Genomic DNA, 17,623 nt, shown 5'->3' on the forward strand with positions numbered 1-17,623 from the left:
AACGATGTTCGACTGCTGCCCTGGCCAGCACATTCTCCAGATCTCTCACCAACTGAAAACGTTTGATTAATGGTGGCCGCTGTACCTGTAAACGTCATCCAAGCTCTGTTTGACTCAATGCCCAGGCGTATCAAGGCTGTTATTAAGGCCAGAGGTGGTTGTTCTGGGTACTGATTTCTCAGGATCTATGCACCCAAATTGCGTGAAAATGTAATTATATGTCAGTTCTAGTACAATATATTTGTCCAATGAATACCCGTTTATCATCTGCATATCTTCTTGGTGTAGCAGTTTTAATGGCCAGTGGTCTAAAATCATTATACAAATTTTAAAGTTTCAGAGATTTATAAATTCTACGTCTGCTCCTGATACGAATGGGTAATACATAAACAAAGTGTAGTTCGTCATGAGCGGAGCACTGAATAAACACTAACGAAAGAAACTCTGCATCGCGCCCTCCTCAGATTTAGTCGTAAGAGAGCCCAATGGACAGCCCATCAAAATCTGAACAAAGATCAAGCAATAAAACAAGAAAAAGGTGTAATGGACGGTGATAAAAAATCAGAATAGAAACAGTGAACGGTCCAAGGAGAAGTAGTTCAATACAGAGCAGGGTGCAAAACAGCAAATGCGTCGTGGTTAAGCGGTTACGGTGTTGGCTTACCAGGAAGGTGAGCCTTGTTCAAACCTCTCCTGTGCCATTTTTTTTGCGCTGTTCCCTTTATCCAAATTTGTGTCTGTGTCGTGGTGTAACGTCAGTTCGCAACAGCGAGGAGTAAGGTAGGGGCCTATAATGACAGTTGATTCTGCACGTCTCCATTCGCAACCGAAAGGAAGTGACTTTCGGATGGTAATCGCAAACGTTTGATGACAGGGGTATAAGGCAAACGAATCCTCCGCGGAAAAACACGTCTGGTGTGTTATACACGGCATTAGTGACAGTACGTGTGTCATTGATAGGAATCTCTAATCGACGCACCTAATTTGTGCGACTGGTTAACGAATGAGATATGCCTCCTTGCCCGGTATAAGTGTTCGTATCAATGTGATTGTGATCATGATGAAAACATCGTAGTTCGTCACGTAATCTGCGACAAATGAACGAAAGTTTCACAATCACGCAGTTTCTCTGTGCTTAGTCAAAACAAACGTTTTTAACGTTTTTGAAGCTGCGTTCCGTTTTGGTGGTCTGGACTCTAGAATTCGTTTGTTGTAACATAGTTCACATCCGTTTATTTGTTATTTTCATTTCTAAGCGTCTTCTATGAGGTATCTCGTCTGCTCTCACTTTCATCACATTTATTTGCGACGGTAACTTATTCTTACCACATGGCTCGTATTCTACCACATGGCTCGTATTCTATAACCAATGTACAGTATGACAACTGCCAAGCCTACAGAAGGAGAACAAACATTTCAGTGACCGGGCGGACAGTTCATAATGCAGTGATGCAGTGAAAAAAAAAAAAAAAGCCACACGGTGGTTTTGCACGCGGGTCGCCCTTTCGGCAGTCAACAACATGACCACGACGCTGCTGTCGTTGGAGGCTGCTCTTTATCGCACTTCTTGTTCTTGGGCCATTCACGTTTCTATTTTGCTTTTTTTCACAGTTCAGTACACCTTCTCCCTGTTTCCATGCTTCATCTGTGTTCAGTTGCCGGCCGGAGTGGCCGTGCGGTTCTAGGCGCTACAGTCTGGAATCGCGAGACCGCTACGGTAGCAGGTTCGAGTCCTGCCTCGGGCATGAATGTGTGTGTTGTCCTTAGGTTAGTTAGGTTTAAGTAGTTCTAAGTTCTAGGGGACTGATGACCTCAGAAGTTGAGTCCCATAGTGCTCAGAGCCATTTGAACCATTTGTGTTCAGTTTTTGACAGGTTGTCGACTGGGTCATCTTAATACTGTGTCTGAGGGGGATGCGATGGGGAGCTTCCCTTGTAAGAACTATAACCAGTCAGTCAATTTGCAGAGCAGCTCGGGATCTGTATAGAAGCTAGGTGTGATTGGTAACACCATGTGGCGTACTATACAAGACTGGGACGCAGATGATTGCTTAGACCACTGCTGTAAGTAACTGAGGCCACGTGAAACGCATCTTCCACTGGTGGGGATATCAAATCCCTCCACCCTGAAATCGGTTTGTAAGACCGATAATGTCGACGATTGGTGGGGTGGGGGGTGGGGGAGATAATGACGTTTGGTTTGTGGGGCCCTCAACTGCGGGAGGAGAGGGAGAGTAGAGTAACGGCAGATCTAGTACCATACACTTGCTGCTAAATCCATCGGGAGGCCACGTTGAGGGCGGAGGGGGTAATGGGAGTAACAGTAACCTCCGTCATGAGGTAAGATTGGGGTATAGCGGTTCCATCTCCATAGACTCTCAAAACGTAACCCCCCACCAATGCGCATGGTGCCGGTCGGGGTGGCCGAGCGGTTCTAGGCGCTACAGTCTGGAACCGCGCGATCGCTACGGTCGCAGGTTCGAATCCTGCCTCGGGCATGGATGTGTGTGATGTCCTTAGGTTAGTTAGGTTTAAGTAGTTCTAAGTTCTAGGGGACTGATGACCTCAGAAGTTAAGTCCCATAGTGCTCAGAGCCATGTGAACCTGCAACGCGCATAGTGGGCGTGCAGTGGTGAAAGTCGTATCAAGGCGTCAGATGCGCAGGAAGTGGGCGAGAGATCAAGCTGTGGCCGATCCTGGTGTCTGTCCATGGATTAGAGGCGTAAACGGGAGCAGGGACGCAGTCACAGATTGAGCTAGTTGTGGTGGTGGGTAGGGCGGACGTACCCGGCTGTGACGTCAAACAGCTGACGTCGTCTGTTGTTTACAACGACCCCTCTGGACCACCATAGACACAGGCTGAATGTGTGAGCCCAGACAAGAGCATCCTGCGTGTAGGTGGGTCGGTACACAGGATGAGCACGCTACGCTGGTTGCGGGACTAACAGGTTACGATGCTGGTGTCCGCTGGCTGGATTGATCCCACATACAGGGATGGACCTGTACATTGCAAGGAAGGTGTGCAATGGATCATTAGTTGATAATTTCTTCCAGGCCTTCTGCATTTGTGTTTTGAATGTATGGACCATCTACTTAATCTCCTCATAGGAGGTGGGTTGAAAATCTTTTCAATGGCACAGATGGTAGCAGGGGTGGAAGTGGACAGCATGCAAGCTACAAACGATAATTTTCAGTGGGCGTCCACCACCAGCAGCGACATAGTACCCAGAAACGGCCCAAAACCTTTCTCAGGACTGAGTCATAGGATGGCGCCGATGCAGTCCTGCGTATCATCATTTGTCCAGGGTTATGTGTAGGTGTTGATCCAGGGCAAAAGAAACTTTTTCCAGGTGATCAAATTCCACATCGGAGTCAAGAGGGAGGCAGGACAGAATATTTACGCTGCTGTGTTGGGCTGAGTACCTGTTTAAAAACAACACCAAGCACTGCCGATGCTGCACCATCACGTCAGGGTGCTTACATGCCCAAAACATGGGTGGAATTTGCTCAGATACACATACACATGAAATTTCTTGAGCCAAACCCTTCTTCTCAATTTGGGAAGAGTTATTTGAGTAGCATTTAATGTCTTGGAGTCGAAGGCAAATGGGCGCTCAGAAACATCCGATGTGGAACAAACTGCCTCAGCGCCATATTGAGACACGCCAGTGTCAATGGCATATATGGTAACAGACGCGGAGCTGTTTTGAGACTGTGCTTAAGGCGCCTAATAGCCTGGTGACAGGCAGTCAACCAGAGAAATTTGACGCTGTTCTTGTGCAGGTGATGAGAAGGATGCGCGATCTCCACCACTTGGTGAATAAACGTGGCGTAGTACATGTTTAGTCAGAACCTCCAGCAACTGTTTAAGGTTAGTGGGAACCGACAATTTTAGGATCGCGTCGACGTGGTCGCGCGCGGGCATGATACCTTCGTGACTAAGAATGTGCCCCAGGTATTTGACGCTGAGGGTGAAGAAACTGTACTTTTGCAACTGACAGCGTGAGTCGTCTTCCTGAAGCCATTTAAAAAGAGGTTCAACATTCTTGCGATGTACCGGGTGCATCGCCCTTGTGACAATTATATCGTTCAAATAATTAACACAGTGTGGAATACCTTGACTCAGTTGTTTTAAATACTTTTGGAAAATTGACAGGTGCAGTCGCAACTCCAAACAGTAGGCGATTGAACCTGTTTAAGCTGGATGGCGTATTTAAAAGTAGCAACTGACGTGAAGCATCATCCAGTGGCTATTGGAGATACGCACCAATTAAATCTACCTTCGAATAATAGAGGCCCTTAGACAATTTACTCAAAAACTCTTCTGGGAATTAGTAGTAGGTAAAATCACCATGAACACATAAAGAACCGTTTGGTTTTTGATTGATCATCATCTGCTTCGCCTACTGAGTGGTGGAGACTTGGAAATAAAGTCTTGATCCCGAAGCCAAGCGAGTTCCTCCTGAACAGCCTCACAAACCACAAGTGGAAGTGGGCGAGCTCTGCCACATATAGGCACCACAGACAACTTCAGAGAAATGTGAACCATAATGTTACGTGCAAATGGCTCTGAGCACTATGGGACTTAACTTCTGAGGTCATCAGTCCCCTAGAACTTAGAAATACTTAAACCTAACTAACCTAAGGACATCACACACATCCATGCCCGAGGCAGGATTCGAACCTGCGACCGTAGTGGTCGCGCAGTTCCAGACTGTAGCGCCTAGAACCGCTCGGCCACCCCGGCCGGCTGTTACGTGCACAACCGAGCATTGGTTCAAATACCTCCTTAAACGAAGTGCACAGGGTGTCAAGATCAGAAAAGACACGTTATTGGACACTAAACGAACTTGATCCTTTACTTTCGACACTTAATTGGTAGAGTCGTCTAACCCGCAAATGTTAATGGCAGTAGGGGAGCGCACAACTAAGAAGGTTAGTACGCATTCGACCTTCTGTACGTAGATGCTGGGGAAGTTCTCTGAGGAGAGGAATGGCCACGTGGCAGCAAGACACGACACTACACGACGCTGCCCCAATGCAGTGGGGCCAGCTGAGTCGGCACTAAGTGCCCTCGTTAATTCAAGACACGGCAGTGCTGGTGTCCAGCTGGAATTCCATGGACTGGCCAGACAGCATCAAGTCCAAAGTGAGCAGGTTAGCTGCCTGCTCCGCAGCCGTGACTGCGTTTTCCTGGGCACGAGGCCGGCGTGCGGCTAGTTGGCACACGGGCGCCTGCCGCAAGCCCAGCAGTCCACTACACGATGCGGGCACCAGCGTTCGGTGTGCCCGCTGCTGCAGCCAGGACAGGACTGAAGATTACTTGAATGCGTGTGTTATGTATGATGGACGAGAAGAGAGAGCGTTGCTGATCTATCTGATTAGCTTTCCAAAAAGATCTTTCGGCACTGAGGAAGGAACAGAATGGCCAACGTACTTCTCAAAAGACGCCGCTGATCCGGACGCCTGCGAACATACATGTGGCGTTCTACACAAGACTGAGCTGCTGTGAGTGGCTGAGCCCACGTGAAACGCTCTTCAATCATGAGCTGTAACGCCCCTGAGTCGCTATCGATATCGATATCGATATAAACGATTGCTATTATGAATCATCAGTTGACAACTGCTTGCGATGGCGACTAACAACTTGGGACACTTGTTCATGTGTAAAAGCACGCGGTGCTGCTGAAGCAGCCTGGGATGATTTAGCAATTTTAAACACTTTACCTAGACTATCGTCGGACGTGGACAAAGGTTTTGCTGCGACCTCCGTGTCGGAAGGAAGGGGTACAGTCGCGTCGCAAATCAGTTATTCTGTATACGAAACTGTACAGTTCTGGTACAGGAAGCTGCACTTGCGTGCAAGACCCTTCGAATTTTAAGTCTACTTTGCTCACGGTTGCCATTTTGTTTATGCCATTGATTAAGCTGGTGATTAGTAGCAACAAGGTGCATCTGCTGACCGTAGTAGTTGGTTAAATGAGCAAAGAGACCGTTAAAATACGATTCAGTAATGTCCAATGGTGGTTGAAACTTTTGCAAAACTTCGTATGAAGGCCTCCTAGAAGACGAGAACAGTACACTTTGCTTCCTACAAGAAATCCTGTAAGCAAAACAGTGGAGTTCAAAACGGTGGAGGTAGACATCGATGTAGTCTTTCGCCCCTACTTTTCACTATGTAAATCGAAGAAGCAACAATGAAACAAAAAAAAGTTCAAAATTGGTTCAAATGGCTCTGAGCACTATGGGACTTAACATCTGAGGCCATCAGTCCCCTAGAACTTAGAACTACTTAAACCTAACCAACCTAAGGGCATCACACATATCCATGCCCGGGGCAGAATTAGAACCTGCGACCGTAGCGGTGGCGTGGTTCCAGACAAGGGCCTAGAATTGCTCGGCCACAGTGGCCGGCTAAAAAAGTTCAAGAATGGGGTTAAAAGTCAGGAAGGAAGGATTTCAGTGACAAGATTCGCTGTTGACGATGCAATCCCCAGTGAATGTGAGGAGTATAGGATCTGCTAAAAGGAATAAACAATCTAAAGAGCACGTATTATAGACTGAGAGCAAACCGAAGATAGACGTAAGTAATGGGGATTGGGAGAAATAAGCGATATAATAGCAACAAAATTGAAGATAACAAAGTAAATAAAGTGAAGGCATTCTGCTGACTTGGAATCAAAATAAAACTTGACGGAAGAAAGAAGGAGGACATAAAAAAGGAGACTGACACACGCAAAGAGTGCATTCCTGTAGTGCCACATAAAGATGTAGGTAATTACGTGGACTGATAAGATAATAATTGAGAAGGCTGTCTGCTGAATCAAAGTGGAGAGTAACATTTGTAAAGCATTGATAAGAAAAAGGACATATCATAGGACATTTATTAACCCATCAAGAAATACAGGTAAGTTACACAGTACTTGGGAGAGTTGTAGATAGTAAAAACTGTGAAGCAGACAGAGAGTGGAATGTGTCCAATACATAGTAGAGGACTCAAGCTATAATTGAGGTGAAGAGCTTGTAACTGATCGTGACGGGCTATATCAACCCAGATAACTGACGATACACCCCTCCCCCTCCACAGAAAATGGAAGTCCAGCTAATGTCTGACAGTGTTGGTGGGAGGAGGGTACGCTGCTTGTGGGTAAGCATGTTCTCAAACCTGCCCAGCTTATTAGTCAGGCGTACCTTTATCTACATTTTATCGACCAAGGTAATAAGTTCTCTGAGGCGGGCTGTCACTAGGCATTGTCGTCTTGAAAATTAATTTTTTTCGCGCAAACACTTCATCCTATGGAACTTAACTGATGCGGACCATGCAAACATTCGACCGGTTCAACATGATCCGGTGTGACGCGGAAATTCATCGTACATGTACATGTGCAGTGCAGCCGCAGCTGAATCTCTTGAGTGGACATGATGGGCACTATGAAATAATTATCATCCGATTTTAAGAAAACTGTTTGGTAAAAAACTTGGTTCTATCACGTATTACAGTAGGAGTGCCCAAGTATTCTGCTCGCGTGCCGTGCCCCGGCACGAGTGTCATAGTGCTCAGCCAGCTGCACATTTCCCCGACCGCCACGGCACGCTGTCTGAGTGTGAGGAGGCGGCCTGCGGAAAACTGCAAACACGCCATATTTAAATGGAAATGTAGCCGCAGTGCATACAACTTGGTTTTATATTTCACATTTCTCAACGACACACAACAAAAAATAAAACTATTTTCAATACTGCTTAATAATTTTTGGTGTGTTGCAGACGTAATATAATTTTTATATCTTACAAGTTGTCGGCACAGTGACAGATGCAGACAATTTCACTGATTTTCACGTTCGGGTTGTTTCTTAATTATGATTCATTAGGTTCATTGTCGAAAAAAGTTCTTTCTCATACGTATATTGGTCAAAATATTGTAGCACTTCCGCAACCTCATACTAGTCATTCCCTTTCCTGTTCCACTCGCAGCGAGGGAAAAATGACTATCTATATTACTCCGTATGTCATAATTTCTCGTATTTTACCTTCGTTGTCCTTACGCGCACTGTATGTTGGTGGCAGCAGAATTATTCGGCAGTTAGCTTCAAATGGCGGTTCTCTAAATTTTCTCAGTAGTGTTCTTCGAAAAGAATGTCGCCTTTCCTCCAGGGATTATCATTTGAGGTCCAGAAGCATCTCCGTAACTCTTACATGTTTTTCGAAACTACCAGTAACAAATCTAGCAGCTCGCCTCTGAATTGCTTCGATGTCCTTCAGCCGTGCGGAGTGGCCGAGCGGTCTTGGGCGCCGTGTGACGGACTGCACGACCGCTCCCGCCGGAGGTTCGAGTCCTCCCTCGGGCATAGGTGTGTGTGTTGTCCTCAGCATAAGTTAGTTCAAGTAGTGTGAAAGTCTAGGGACCGATGACCTAAGCAGTTTGGTCCCTTAGGAATTCACACACATTTGAACATTTTTGATGTCCTTCAGTCCGATCTGGTACGAATCCCAAACAGTCACGCAGTATTCAAGAATAGGTGGCACCAGCGTTTTATATGCGGTCTCCTTCGCAGACGAACAACACTTTCCTAAAATTCTCCCAATAAACCGAAGTCGACCATTCACCTTCCCTTCCATAGTGCTCACATACTCGTTCCATTTCATATCGCTTTGAAACATTATGACCATATATTTAAATGACAAGCAGTACCCTACTATCGCAGTATCCTAATATAACAGGTTTGTTTTTCCTCTTCATCCACATTAACTTACATTTGCCCACATTTATAGCTAGCTGCCATTGATCACACCAACTACAAATTTTGTCTAACAAGGGGAGGCCGCCAATTGTGAAATTCAGATTCAATTCATACTGCGCATGATAAAAGCTCATGGCCAGAGGTGTAATGTGGCAAAGCACCAAGATGCACTTCTCAGCCGTTGTCGAGAAAATCGACAGTTAAAATAAACCGTTGCGGTGAAATACTCTCAACGATTAATAATTATCGTCAGCGTCGTAGCGCAGCGGTAAGCGCTCGGGTTCGTAATCCGAAGGTCGCCGGATCGAATCTCGCGTCATACAATTATTTTTTTTTTTAGTATTTATTTTTTGTTATTCAAATGTGTCTATACACACACACACACACACACACACACACACACACACACACACACACACATATATATATATATATATATATATATATATATATATATATATAATGTTATTAATTGTCTTCATAATGTTAACCACGTATAGTTAACGGAAGACGTAGAAACGATGTTCCGAAACGAATACGTATAGCGTAAGTCAAACGTTCGAATTAGAATAGAGACCCCACGAACACAAATTTGCTGTGGCAGGTATGAAATATAAGCTCCGTTACTCGCTCGTTACACTTGAAGGACAGATGTTGAATGGGCCGAAACGAGCCGCCGCATAAAAGCGTACTTGCCTGCTAACTTTGAAAGAAGGTAGATGCGGTCCCCAGCGCAACTTATAACATCGTCGAAAATCAGTGCGGACGTGAGAGCTTTGGTACACCCTGTTAAACAAACGGAAAAATGGAGGCGGTACAATTGGAGAGCGATATCCGCCTTCACCAAAATGCATAAGCAATTCATTAATAGTATATATATATATATATATATATTTGAATTACAAAAACCTAATAATAAAAAAAAAATTTGCATGGCACGAGATTCGATCCGGCGACCTTCCGATTACAAACCCTAGCGCTTACCTCTGCGCCACGACGCTGTATAAAATTATTAACCGTAGAGGGCATTTCACCGCAACGGTTTATTTTAACTGTCGATTTTCTCGACAACGGCTGAGAAGTGCATCTCGGTGCTTTGCCACATTACGCCTCTGGCCATGAGCTTTTGTTATGCACAGTATGAATCGAATCTGAATTTCACAATTGGCGGCCTCCCCTTGTAAGTCATCTTGTATCTTCCTGCCACTCATCTCGACAGCTGACAGTACACCACAGCGCCATCTGCACACAAACGCAGGTTGCTGCCCACCCTGTCCGCCAAATCGTTTATGTGTATATAGAACAACAGCTGTCCCTCCACACTTCCCTGGGGCATTCCTGACGGTAGCTTTTTTTCTGATCAACACTCGCCGTCGAGGACAACCTACTAGCTTCTACTACTTAATAAGTCTTCGAGCCACTCACGTATCTGTGAGCTGGTTCCATATGCTCGAAACTTCGTTAACAGCCTGCAATGGGGCACCGTCTCAAATTCTATCCGGAAATCTAAACATCGAATCTGCCTGTTACCCTTCATGTGCAATGACAAAAGGGCAAGCTGAGTTTCACGCGAGCGATGCTTTCTAAAACCGTGCAGATTTGTGGACATGAGCTTCTCAGTCTGAAGAAAATCTGCTACATTCGAACTGAAAATATTTTGAAGGATGCAGCAAGTCGAAGTCAGGGATACTGGTTTGTAATTTTGCGGGTCCATTCTTTTACACAGCAGTCATTTGCATTTTTTTCAGTCGTGTGGGACTTTGTGCTGGGCGAAAGATCCGCGATAAATGCAGGCCATATAAGTAGCCAGTGCCGTAGAGCACTCTTTGTAAAACCGAAATGGGGTTCCATCCACACCTGCTGACTTATTTGGTTTCAAATCATTCAGTTGTTTCTCTACGCCTGTCGTACTTGTCGTGTTGTCTTCCATATGGGAGTCTGTCCGATGGTCAAATGACGGCATGTTGGTACGATTCTCGCGTATGAACGATTTCTTGAGTGCGAAATTTAAAACTTAAGCTTTCGTTTTGCTATCTTCAACTGCCACACCAGACTGGTCAACAAGCGGCTGAATGGAAGCCGTAGACCCGCTTAGTGATTTTGCATAGCACCAGAATTTTCCCAGGTTCTCTGCCATATCTTTTGCCAAGGTATGACGATGGTAGCTGTTGTATGCTTCGCACTTTCATCTCTTCACACACGCACGAATCTCTAATAGCCTTTACTTGTCGTCATTTGTGCTTTCTCTTTTGAAACGAGAGTTCAACAGTCTCTTCTTCCCTAGCATCTTTCGAAATTTGCTATTAAACCGTGGTGGGTCTTTCCCATCCTTCACCCATTTACTAGACACATAACGCTCCAGACCAGGATTTACACTCTGCTTGAACTTTGCCTATAATCCCTCCACACCCATCTTACTGGTAAAAACTGACACCATTTCACTCTCTGAGTGAGATGCTAACAACTGCTTATGTGCTCTATCTAGCAGAAACCCTGTCCTAGCCTTCTTCACTGATTTATTAACTTTCGTAACCATCGTTGATATAACGATACCATGATTGCTGATTCCTGTTTCTATACTGACACTGTCGATACGATCCGGCCTATTTGTAGCTACAAGGTCTAAGGTATTTCCATTGTGTGTTAGGCCGCCGAGGTAGCTGCTCAAGGCAATTTTCAGAAAACGTGTTCAAAAGTATTTCGCATGACTGTCTGTCTGAACTCCATGCAATGAAGCCAAAGATCCTACTCTATAATAAGTAGGGTAAAGTCGCTTCCAACTAATATTGTATGATCTGGGTATTTACGCGCTATTCAGATGGTTCAAATGGCTCTGAGCACTATGGGACTTAACTGCTGAGGTCATCAGTCCCCTAGAACTTAGAACTACTTAAACCTAACTAACCTAAGGACATCACACACATCCATGCCCGAGGCAGGATTCGAACCTGCGGCCGTAGCGGTCGCGCGGTTCCAGACTGTAGCGCCTAGAACAGCTCGGCTACTCCGGTAGGCTCACGCGCTATTGACTTGTTAATTGCATATCGTTTACATGAATTCATACAACATTGATTTTATCTTATCGAGTTTGGGTTCGAATGAAGCGTCTTGATGTGCGGAATATGATTGTGAGGGCGGAATATGTAAGCAATGAAGGTCAGGAGACCACGACGTCTTACAAGCTCTGACTTCTAAAACTGGCCTAAGACTTCGTAGAGGAAACTTTTGATTGGTTAGATACTTGCAGAACCGTATACATACTTTTTCCTTTCTGTATATTAGAACGAAACACGGAGAACTCTTAATGTTACTCATCAGAAGACACATGATCGTTTCTGAAGCATGCTGCAGACAAGTAGGGAGCTCTGCTATTTGATAAAGCTGTAGATATAATTATAATAATGGATTCAAGTGCTGTCATCTGCCGTATTTAGCTTCATAATGTGATCATACTTCACAAACGATAATGCAAGTTTAAAATATGTTAACGTTAAGGTAACAGCAGCGCACTTGCTCAGGAAGCTAATACTGCAATTCAGTTAGCTTCGCTTAGTTCTGAAGCCGAATGTCAAGCCATGAAATAGATCTCAGTCCAAAGTATTAAATTTCCATAATAAGAAGTAACTTTCTGCGCTATTTGGCTGAATTTAGAGCATCTCGTCTGCTCCTCCCGTGAAAAGAAACTCGTATCGTATATCAAACAACTGCATACTGAAAAGAGAGATGGTCTGTCTCCGATATTCTGGAGATTCTTCACATTTGTTTACACACTTTTAGAGCAGCGATATATCTCCCATCCTTTGTGCGTTCTTCACAGGAGGGGATACTAGCACGAAACGTTTGATAAACGTCATTAAAATAATAGTTATCGGTTATCTTAAGTGCTATCTGTTATTGCTAGCACTTTACTGATAATGGAACTAAGTGTAATACTAAGTATAAATGAATGAAACAGAAAAAATCAGGAGGCGTTAGTCAAACTGGAGAATGAAATTAAACAGCGTGAAGGTAAATGGTTTTAGTCAAATTGAAAGACCTAGTTTTATATATCAATAAGAAGTCGCGCATATGAAGTCACATGGGAATTCTTGAAAGTATGCAGAATCGACATGAACTCATTTGGTTCGATCAAAGCCTCGAGTTAGCTGCTCTCCTTGTGCCAGGGCCATATTTTGGTTTCCAGCTGTGGATTTTGAGGTGTCTTCCGAATAAACGCATTCATTTATTGCGACCACATCATCAACTGCAAAAGTACTATCGCACAACGTATTAACGTCCACACAAATGCAAACAATGACTGTGCCATCGTTCTCACGACGAATAGTCCACTTTGCAGGTGACATATGAGTAAGAGGACTCTACAGCCATCAAACACTTCGGAAACTGATTATCACAACGAAGATGTACGCCGCCGTCTAATTGCGACTCTTCTAGCAACGCTGTCTTGTTTATGGGAACTTTGAGACTGCGTAGCCTCAACTACCAGCCCAGTCACATGGCTGGTGAACCATATATTCAGCTGTCAATCCAAATATTGTGCTAACAGAATAATGGGTGCTAACAACATTTTGAAGCTCTTTTTCTTCCTCGCTCTCGCTGTTTAGGATTTTATCGGAACATTCTTTATTTATTTATAAGCTTCTGGTAGTTCGATAGTGATTATTAAATCATATTGTACGAAGTAACTGGCACATCTCGGAAGGATTCTCCGGATATTCATATGACGTGCAGATACTCACTCAGCCGATCGAAAAAAATGTCAAATAGTTTCGAATTATTTCATGTCCAACATTACGTCTAAGGTCTAACTGACGTTATTTACTATTTGGAAAGGTAATGAAATCTCTTAACGGAAAACAGCAACACCTCATATCGAGTCTGATGTTCTATCAATGGACGAAGTGCACTGCAATTGGTCGGAACTGAAGAACGGTCCAATAAACTAAGTTATTTCTTTTTGCAGGTAGTTGTCAATCATTACTGATCGAAAGAGTAGTAAGCGAACTTAAGTTGCGGTAAGACTACATCATCATCAAGTAATGCTACAAATAATGAATTGGATGTAGGTATATGCACGGGGAACGGACTGAATTAGGGCGAACAAATATAATTATTCAACTTTTAACTGAACGAAAACCAATACCAACGACAATAGAACAAGTTAACATTTCCGCTTTGTAAGCAGCACTTGATATGCTATTAGAACACGAGAAAATTTAGTTATTGTATACAAACAGTAATTCTTAGCAGTATCGAGAAGATCGCCCATTTAACACAGCTTGTGGACTGTATTGAAGGAGATTTCCAGCACCACGTTTCGCATTACCCAACTATCTTAAAGACTTTCCTACAATCAACTACTGCCGTGGACCGTAGTCTTAGAGAAGTGGAAAACTCATTATGAAGCAAATTCTTGGTCTTGAAAGATATGTTGTGCCCCATATTCTTTCTGTGTGCATGTCAGATCCCCGTAACAGATGGGAAACCCTCGTGGCGTAAAACACAGTTAAGAACACCTCCTGGTAACCCTAAGTTTTCCCTCTGTCCCTTGACATGTGGACCGTACAGTGTTAGCTGACGGACAGAGATTTGAATCCCAGTCCACGGAGGTTTACTTCAGTAAAGTAGTGCGCTAAAATTCAGAGCGTGTCAGAAGAATTCTTAGGGATAAGGAAGTTTGCTATATCTATTCGAACATTGATCTTGACAATCTAAACCGTTTTTGTCAAATCTGTTCTAAATCATCTAACCTGTGATCTAAGACAGGAATACTGCCAAATCCGCTATGTTAGCAGCGGGTCGTCTAGGCGCACATTTAAATGATTCTCACGTTGTACCTAAACGTGAGAATCAACATTTCCGCATCGTTTTATAGTTAACACTTAAAGGCAAATAGTAGATCAACACTTCCGTCAATTGTAATTCATGATCACTTCAAACTCGAGAATAATCGGGTTACAAGCGACGAGCAATCCTTAAAAAATGAGAATTCTTCAATTATACGCGACTAGTTTTAGGAAATAATGTCACTTTATTGGTGGCAACTGAAGAAAACAGCGTGTTATTGAAGAATTACCCTAACTGAATTTAGCGATATACTTCGAGTCTAAGTGTTGCGTGATACTGTCTACTCTTTAAGACTGATGATACTTGCATGTAACAATAACTAGGATAGAAATTACTTTCATTTAAACGACTAAACGCTACAGATTTGCTCAGTTGGGATCCATTATTTATCGTACACTTCTTTCTCAGTGTTTAAAGATCTGGAATGAATGAGTACCCAAATACTAATAAAGTAAAAGAAAGGAGAGGCGCATTGAGCAGACAATGACAAAAATATTTTTAAACTTCAGTTGTAAATCTACTATAATCACTCTAACAGAGGATAGAACTACAGACATGAAAATACGTATAAAATAAAACAGATTTTAGACGAAAACAGGACGGAGACTTGGACAGGGTGGACAGAAATGGGGGCCAGCGTCACATCATTCGAAATGCTCGAGACTCGATAAAACACCAAATACCGGTTCATGTTATTAAAAATGTTTGTTGAAAATCCTTATTAAATCATTAATTTCAAATCTTTGAATAACTGCGACAAAATCAGACACTCACCCAAAAGCACTAAGATTAACGCCGAAGCTGCAATCATCGTGCCTGATATCCCGTTGAGCAACGACTAGCCTTCAGTGTAGCAGATCTGGTTCACTTTATCCACTAATGTAGAAATTATCTTCGCGATTATCGAAGAAGGTGACTTTCCATTTCACGAAATGCTTGAGAACATGATTTACTTCGGTCAACGGGCATTCGAGTAGTATCTCGTGAAACATTTCCCACTTTCTCAACAACTAGTAACTAACACACGGGCCGCGATGACATTACTTGGCGGCAGTGATGTATGTATTAGAAAAATCCAGTCAGGATTTGCTGGGTAGCATAACTGTAAACATGCTTGAAATTGTTGATTCAGAGACCTCCTTATGGTTACGTGCGCAAAAGATCTGAGAGGCGACTTCAGTTCAGCCTTATCATTGCTTCTTTCGATACTGCGGTCATGACACCATGTCTGCTTATAGAAACAGATTAGCGATTCCGCTACTCTGCTACTTCCCTCAGACTGACCAGTTTGTGTTATCTTTTCTTCTTCTGTACAATTTTGTCACTCAGTTGAAAGCAATGTGGTGACCGTCTCAAACTGTGTTTTAAAGTACTGTTCCAATGAAGGATGCTCAGCCGGCCGGGGTAACCGAGCGGTTCTAGGCGCTACAGTCTGAAACCGCGCGACCGCTACGGTCGCAGGTTTGAATCCTGCCTCGGGCATGTATGTGTGTGACGTCCTTAGGTTAGTTAGGTTTAAGTAGTTCTAAGTTCTAGGGGACTAATGACCTTAGAAGTTAAGTCCCATAGTGCTCAGAGCCATTTGAGCCATTTTTTGAAGGATGCTCGCAGTGCACTCTCATACTGGCGACAACAATGATGCATCATCCATCACGTGACAAAAACTCTTACGAAATACATAAACAAGTATAAGCTCGGGCTTATTTTTTTATATTTATGTTGACAACAACATGACCAAAGCATTAGTCAGTAGGTAAGATAAAATCACAAGTAAGAAAAAAGTTGCTTTTAGGGGCATCTGGATCACTGCTGAAAACAATACACTAAAAGCAAACAAACAAACACTCCCAAACCGATCACCGTATTATCCTCAGCTCTTAGGTGTCAACGGATGAGGATACCGAGAGACTTGTGGTCAGCAAACCGCTCTTTGGCCGTTGTCAGGTTTCGCGACCGGAGCCGCTACTAATCAATAAAGTAGCTTCTCAATTGGCCTCATAAGGGCTGGTGCACCTAGCTTGTCAATATCACTCGGTAGACCCGGATGGTGATCCATCCAAGTGCTTACCAAGCCCGTCACCACTTAACTTCGGTGATCAGACGGGAAATGGTGTTATCACTGCGGCAAGGCCGTTGGACGAAAATAATACATTGCCGGAGAAAAAAATTGCAACATCGAGAAGGACTTTATTCAGTGGCACCAGGGTATATGTGCATGATGAAGGATTGTAGTGTTACTGATTCGTTTGTCACCGTCATCGGCGATCAGCTGTCTCAGGAGGTCTGAGTAGGCACCATCTGTTTTGACCCTGCCGTCAGTAACTGGTGCTGAGTTTAGAGGTGACCAGTGCTTGCAACATACACTACTGGCCATTAAAATTGCTACACCAAGAAGAAATGTGGATGATAAACGGGTATTAATTGGACAGATATACTATACTAGAACTGACATGTGATTACATTTTCACGCAATTTGGGTCCATAGATCCTCAGAAATCAGTACCCAGAACAACCACCTCTGGCCGTAATAACGGCTTTGATACGCCTGGGCATTGAGTCAAACAGAGCTTGGATGGCGTGTACAGGTACAGCTGCCCATGCAGCATCAACACGATACCACAATTCATCGAGGGTAGTGACTGGCGTATTGTGACGAGCCAGTTGCTCGGCCACCATTGACGAGACGTTTTAAATTGGTGAGAGATCTAGAGAATGTGCTGGCCAGGGCAACAGTCGAACATTTTCTGCATCCAGAAAGGCTCGTGCAGGACCAGCATCATGCGGTCGTGCATTATCCTGCTGAAATGTAGGGTTTCGCAGGGATCGAATGAAGGGTAGAGCCACGGGTCGTAACACATCTGAAATATAACGTCCACTGATCAATGCGAACAAGAGGTCACCGAGACGTGTAACCAATGGCACCCCATACCATCACGCCGGGTGATACGTCAGTATGGCGATGACGAATACACGCTTCCAATGTGCGTTCACCGCGATTTCGCCAAACACGGATGCGACCATCATAATGCTGTAAACAGA

At 44.0% G+C, this 17,623-nt stretch overlaps 1 protein-coding gene across 1 annotated transcript in view; it reads right to left on the minus strand.

Moving 5' to 3' along the window:
• LOC124622469 (lysosomal acid glucosylceramidase-like) overlaps window positions 1-15,429 on the minus strand; it is a 187,523-nt gene extending 172,094 nt beyond the window's left edge. The window contains exon 1 of the mRNA XM_047148179.1: window positions 15,359-15,429. Within this exon, the coding sequence (XP_047004135.1) occupies window positions 15,359-15,395 (37 nt within the window). The 5' untranslated portion in view covers window positions 15,396-15,429. The remainder of the gene's footprint in view (window positions 1-15,358) is intronic.
• Window positions 15,430-17,623: the final 2,194 nt, after the last annotated feature.

Source organism: Schistocerca americana, chromosome 1, assembly GCF_021461395.2.
Source record: "Schistocerca americana isolate TAMUIC-IGC-003095 chromosome 1, iqSchAmer2.1, whole genome shotgun sequence".
NCBI classification, from domain to species: domain Eukaryota; kingdom Metazoa; phylum Arthropoda; class Insecta; order Orthoptera; family Acrididae; genus Schistocerca; species Schistocerca americana.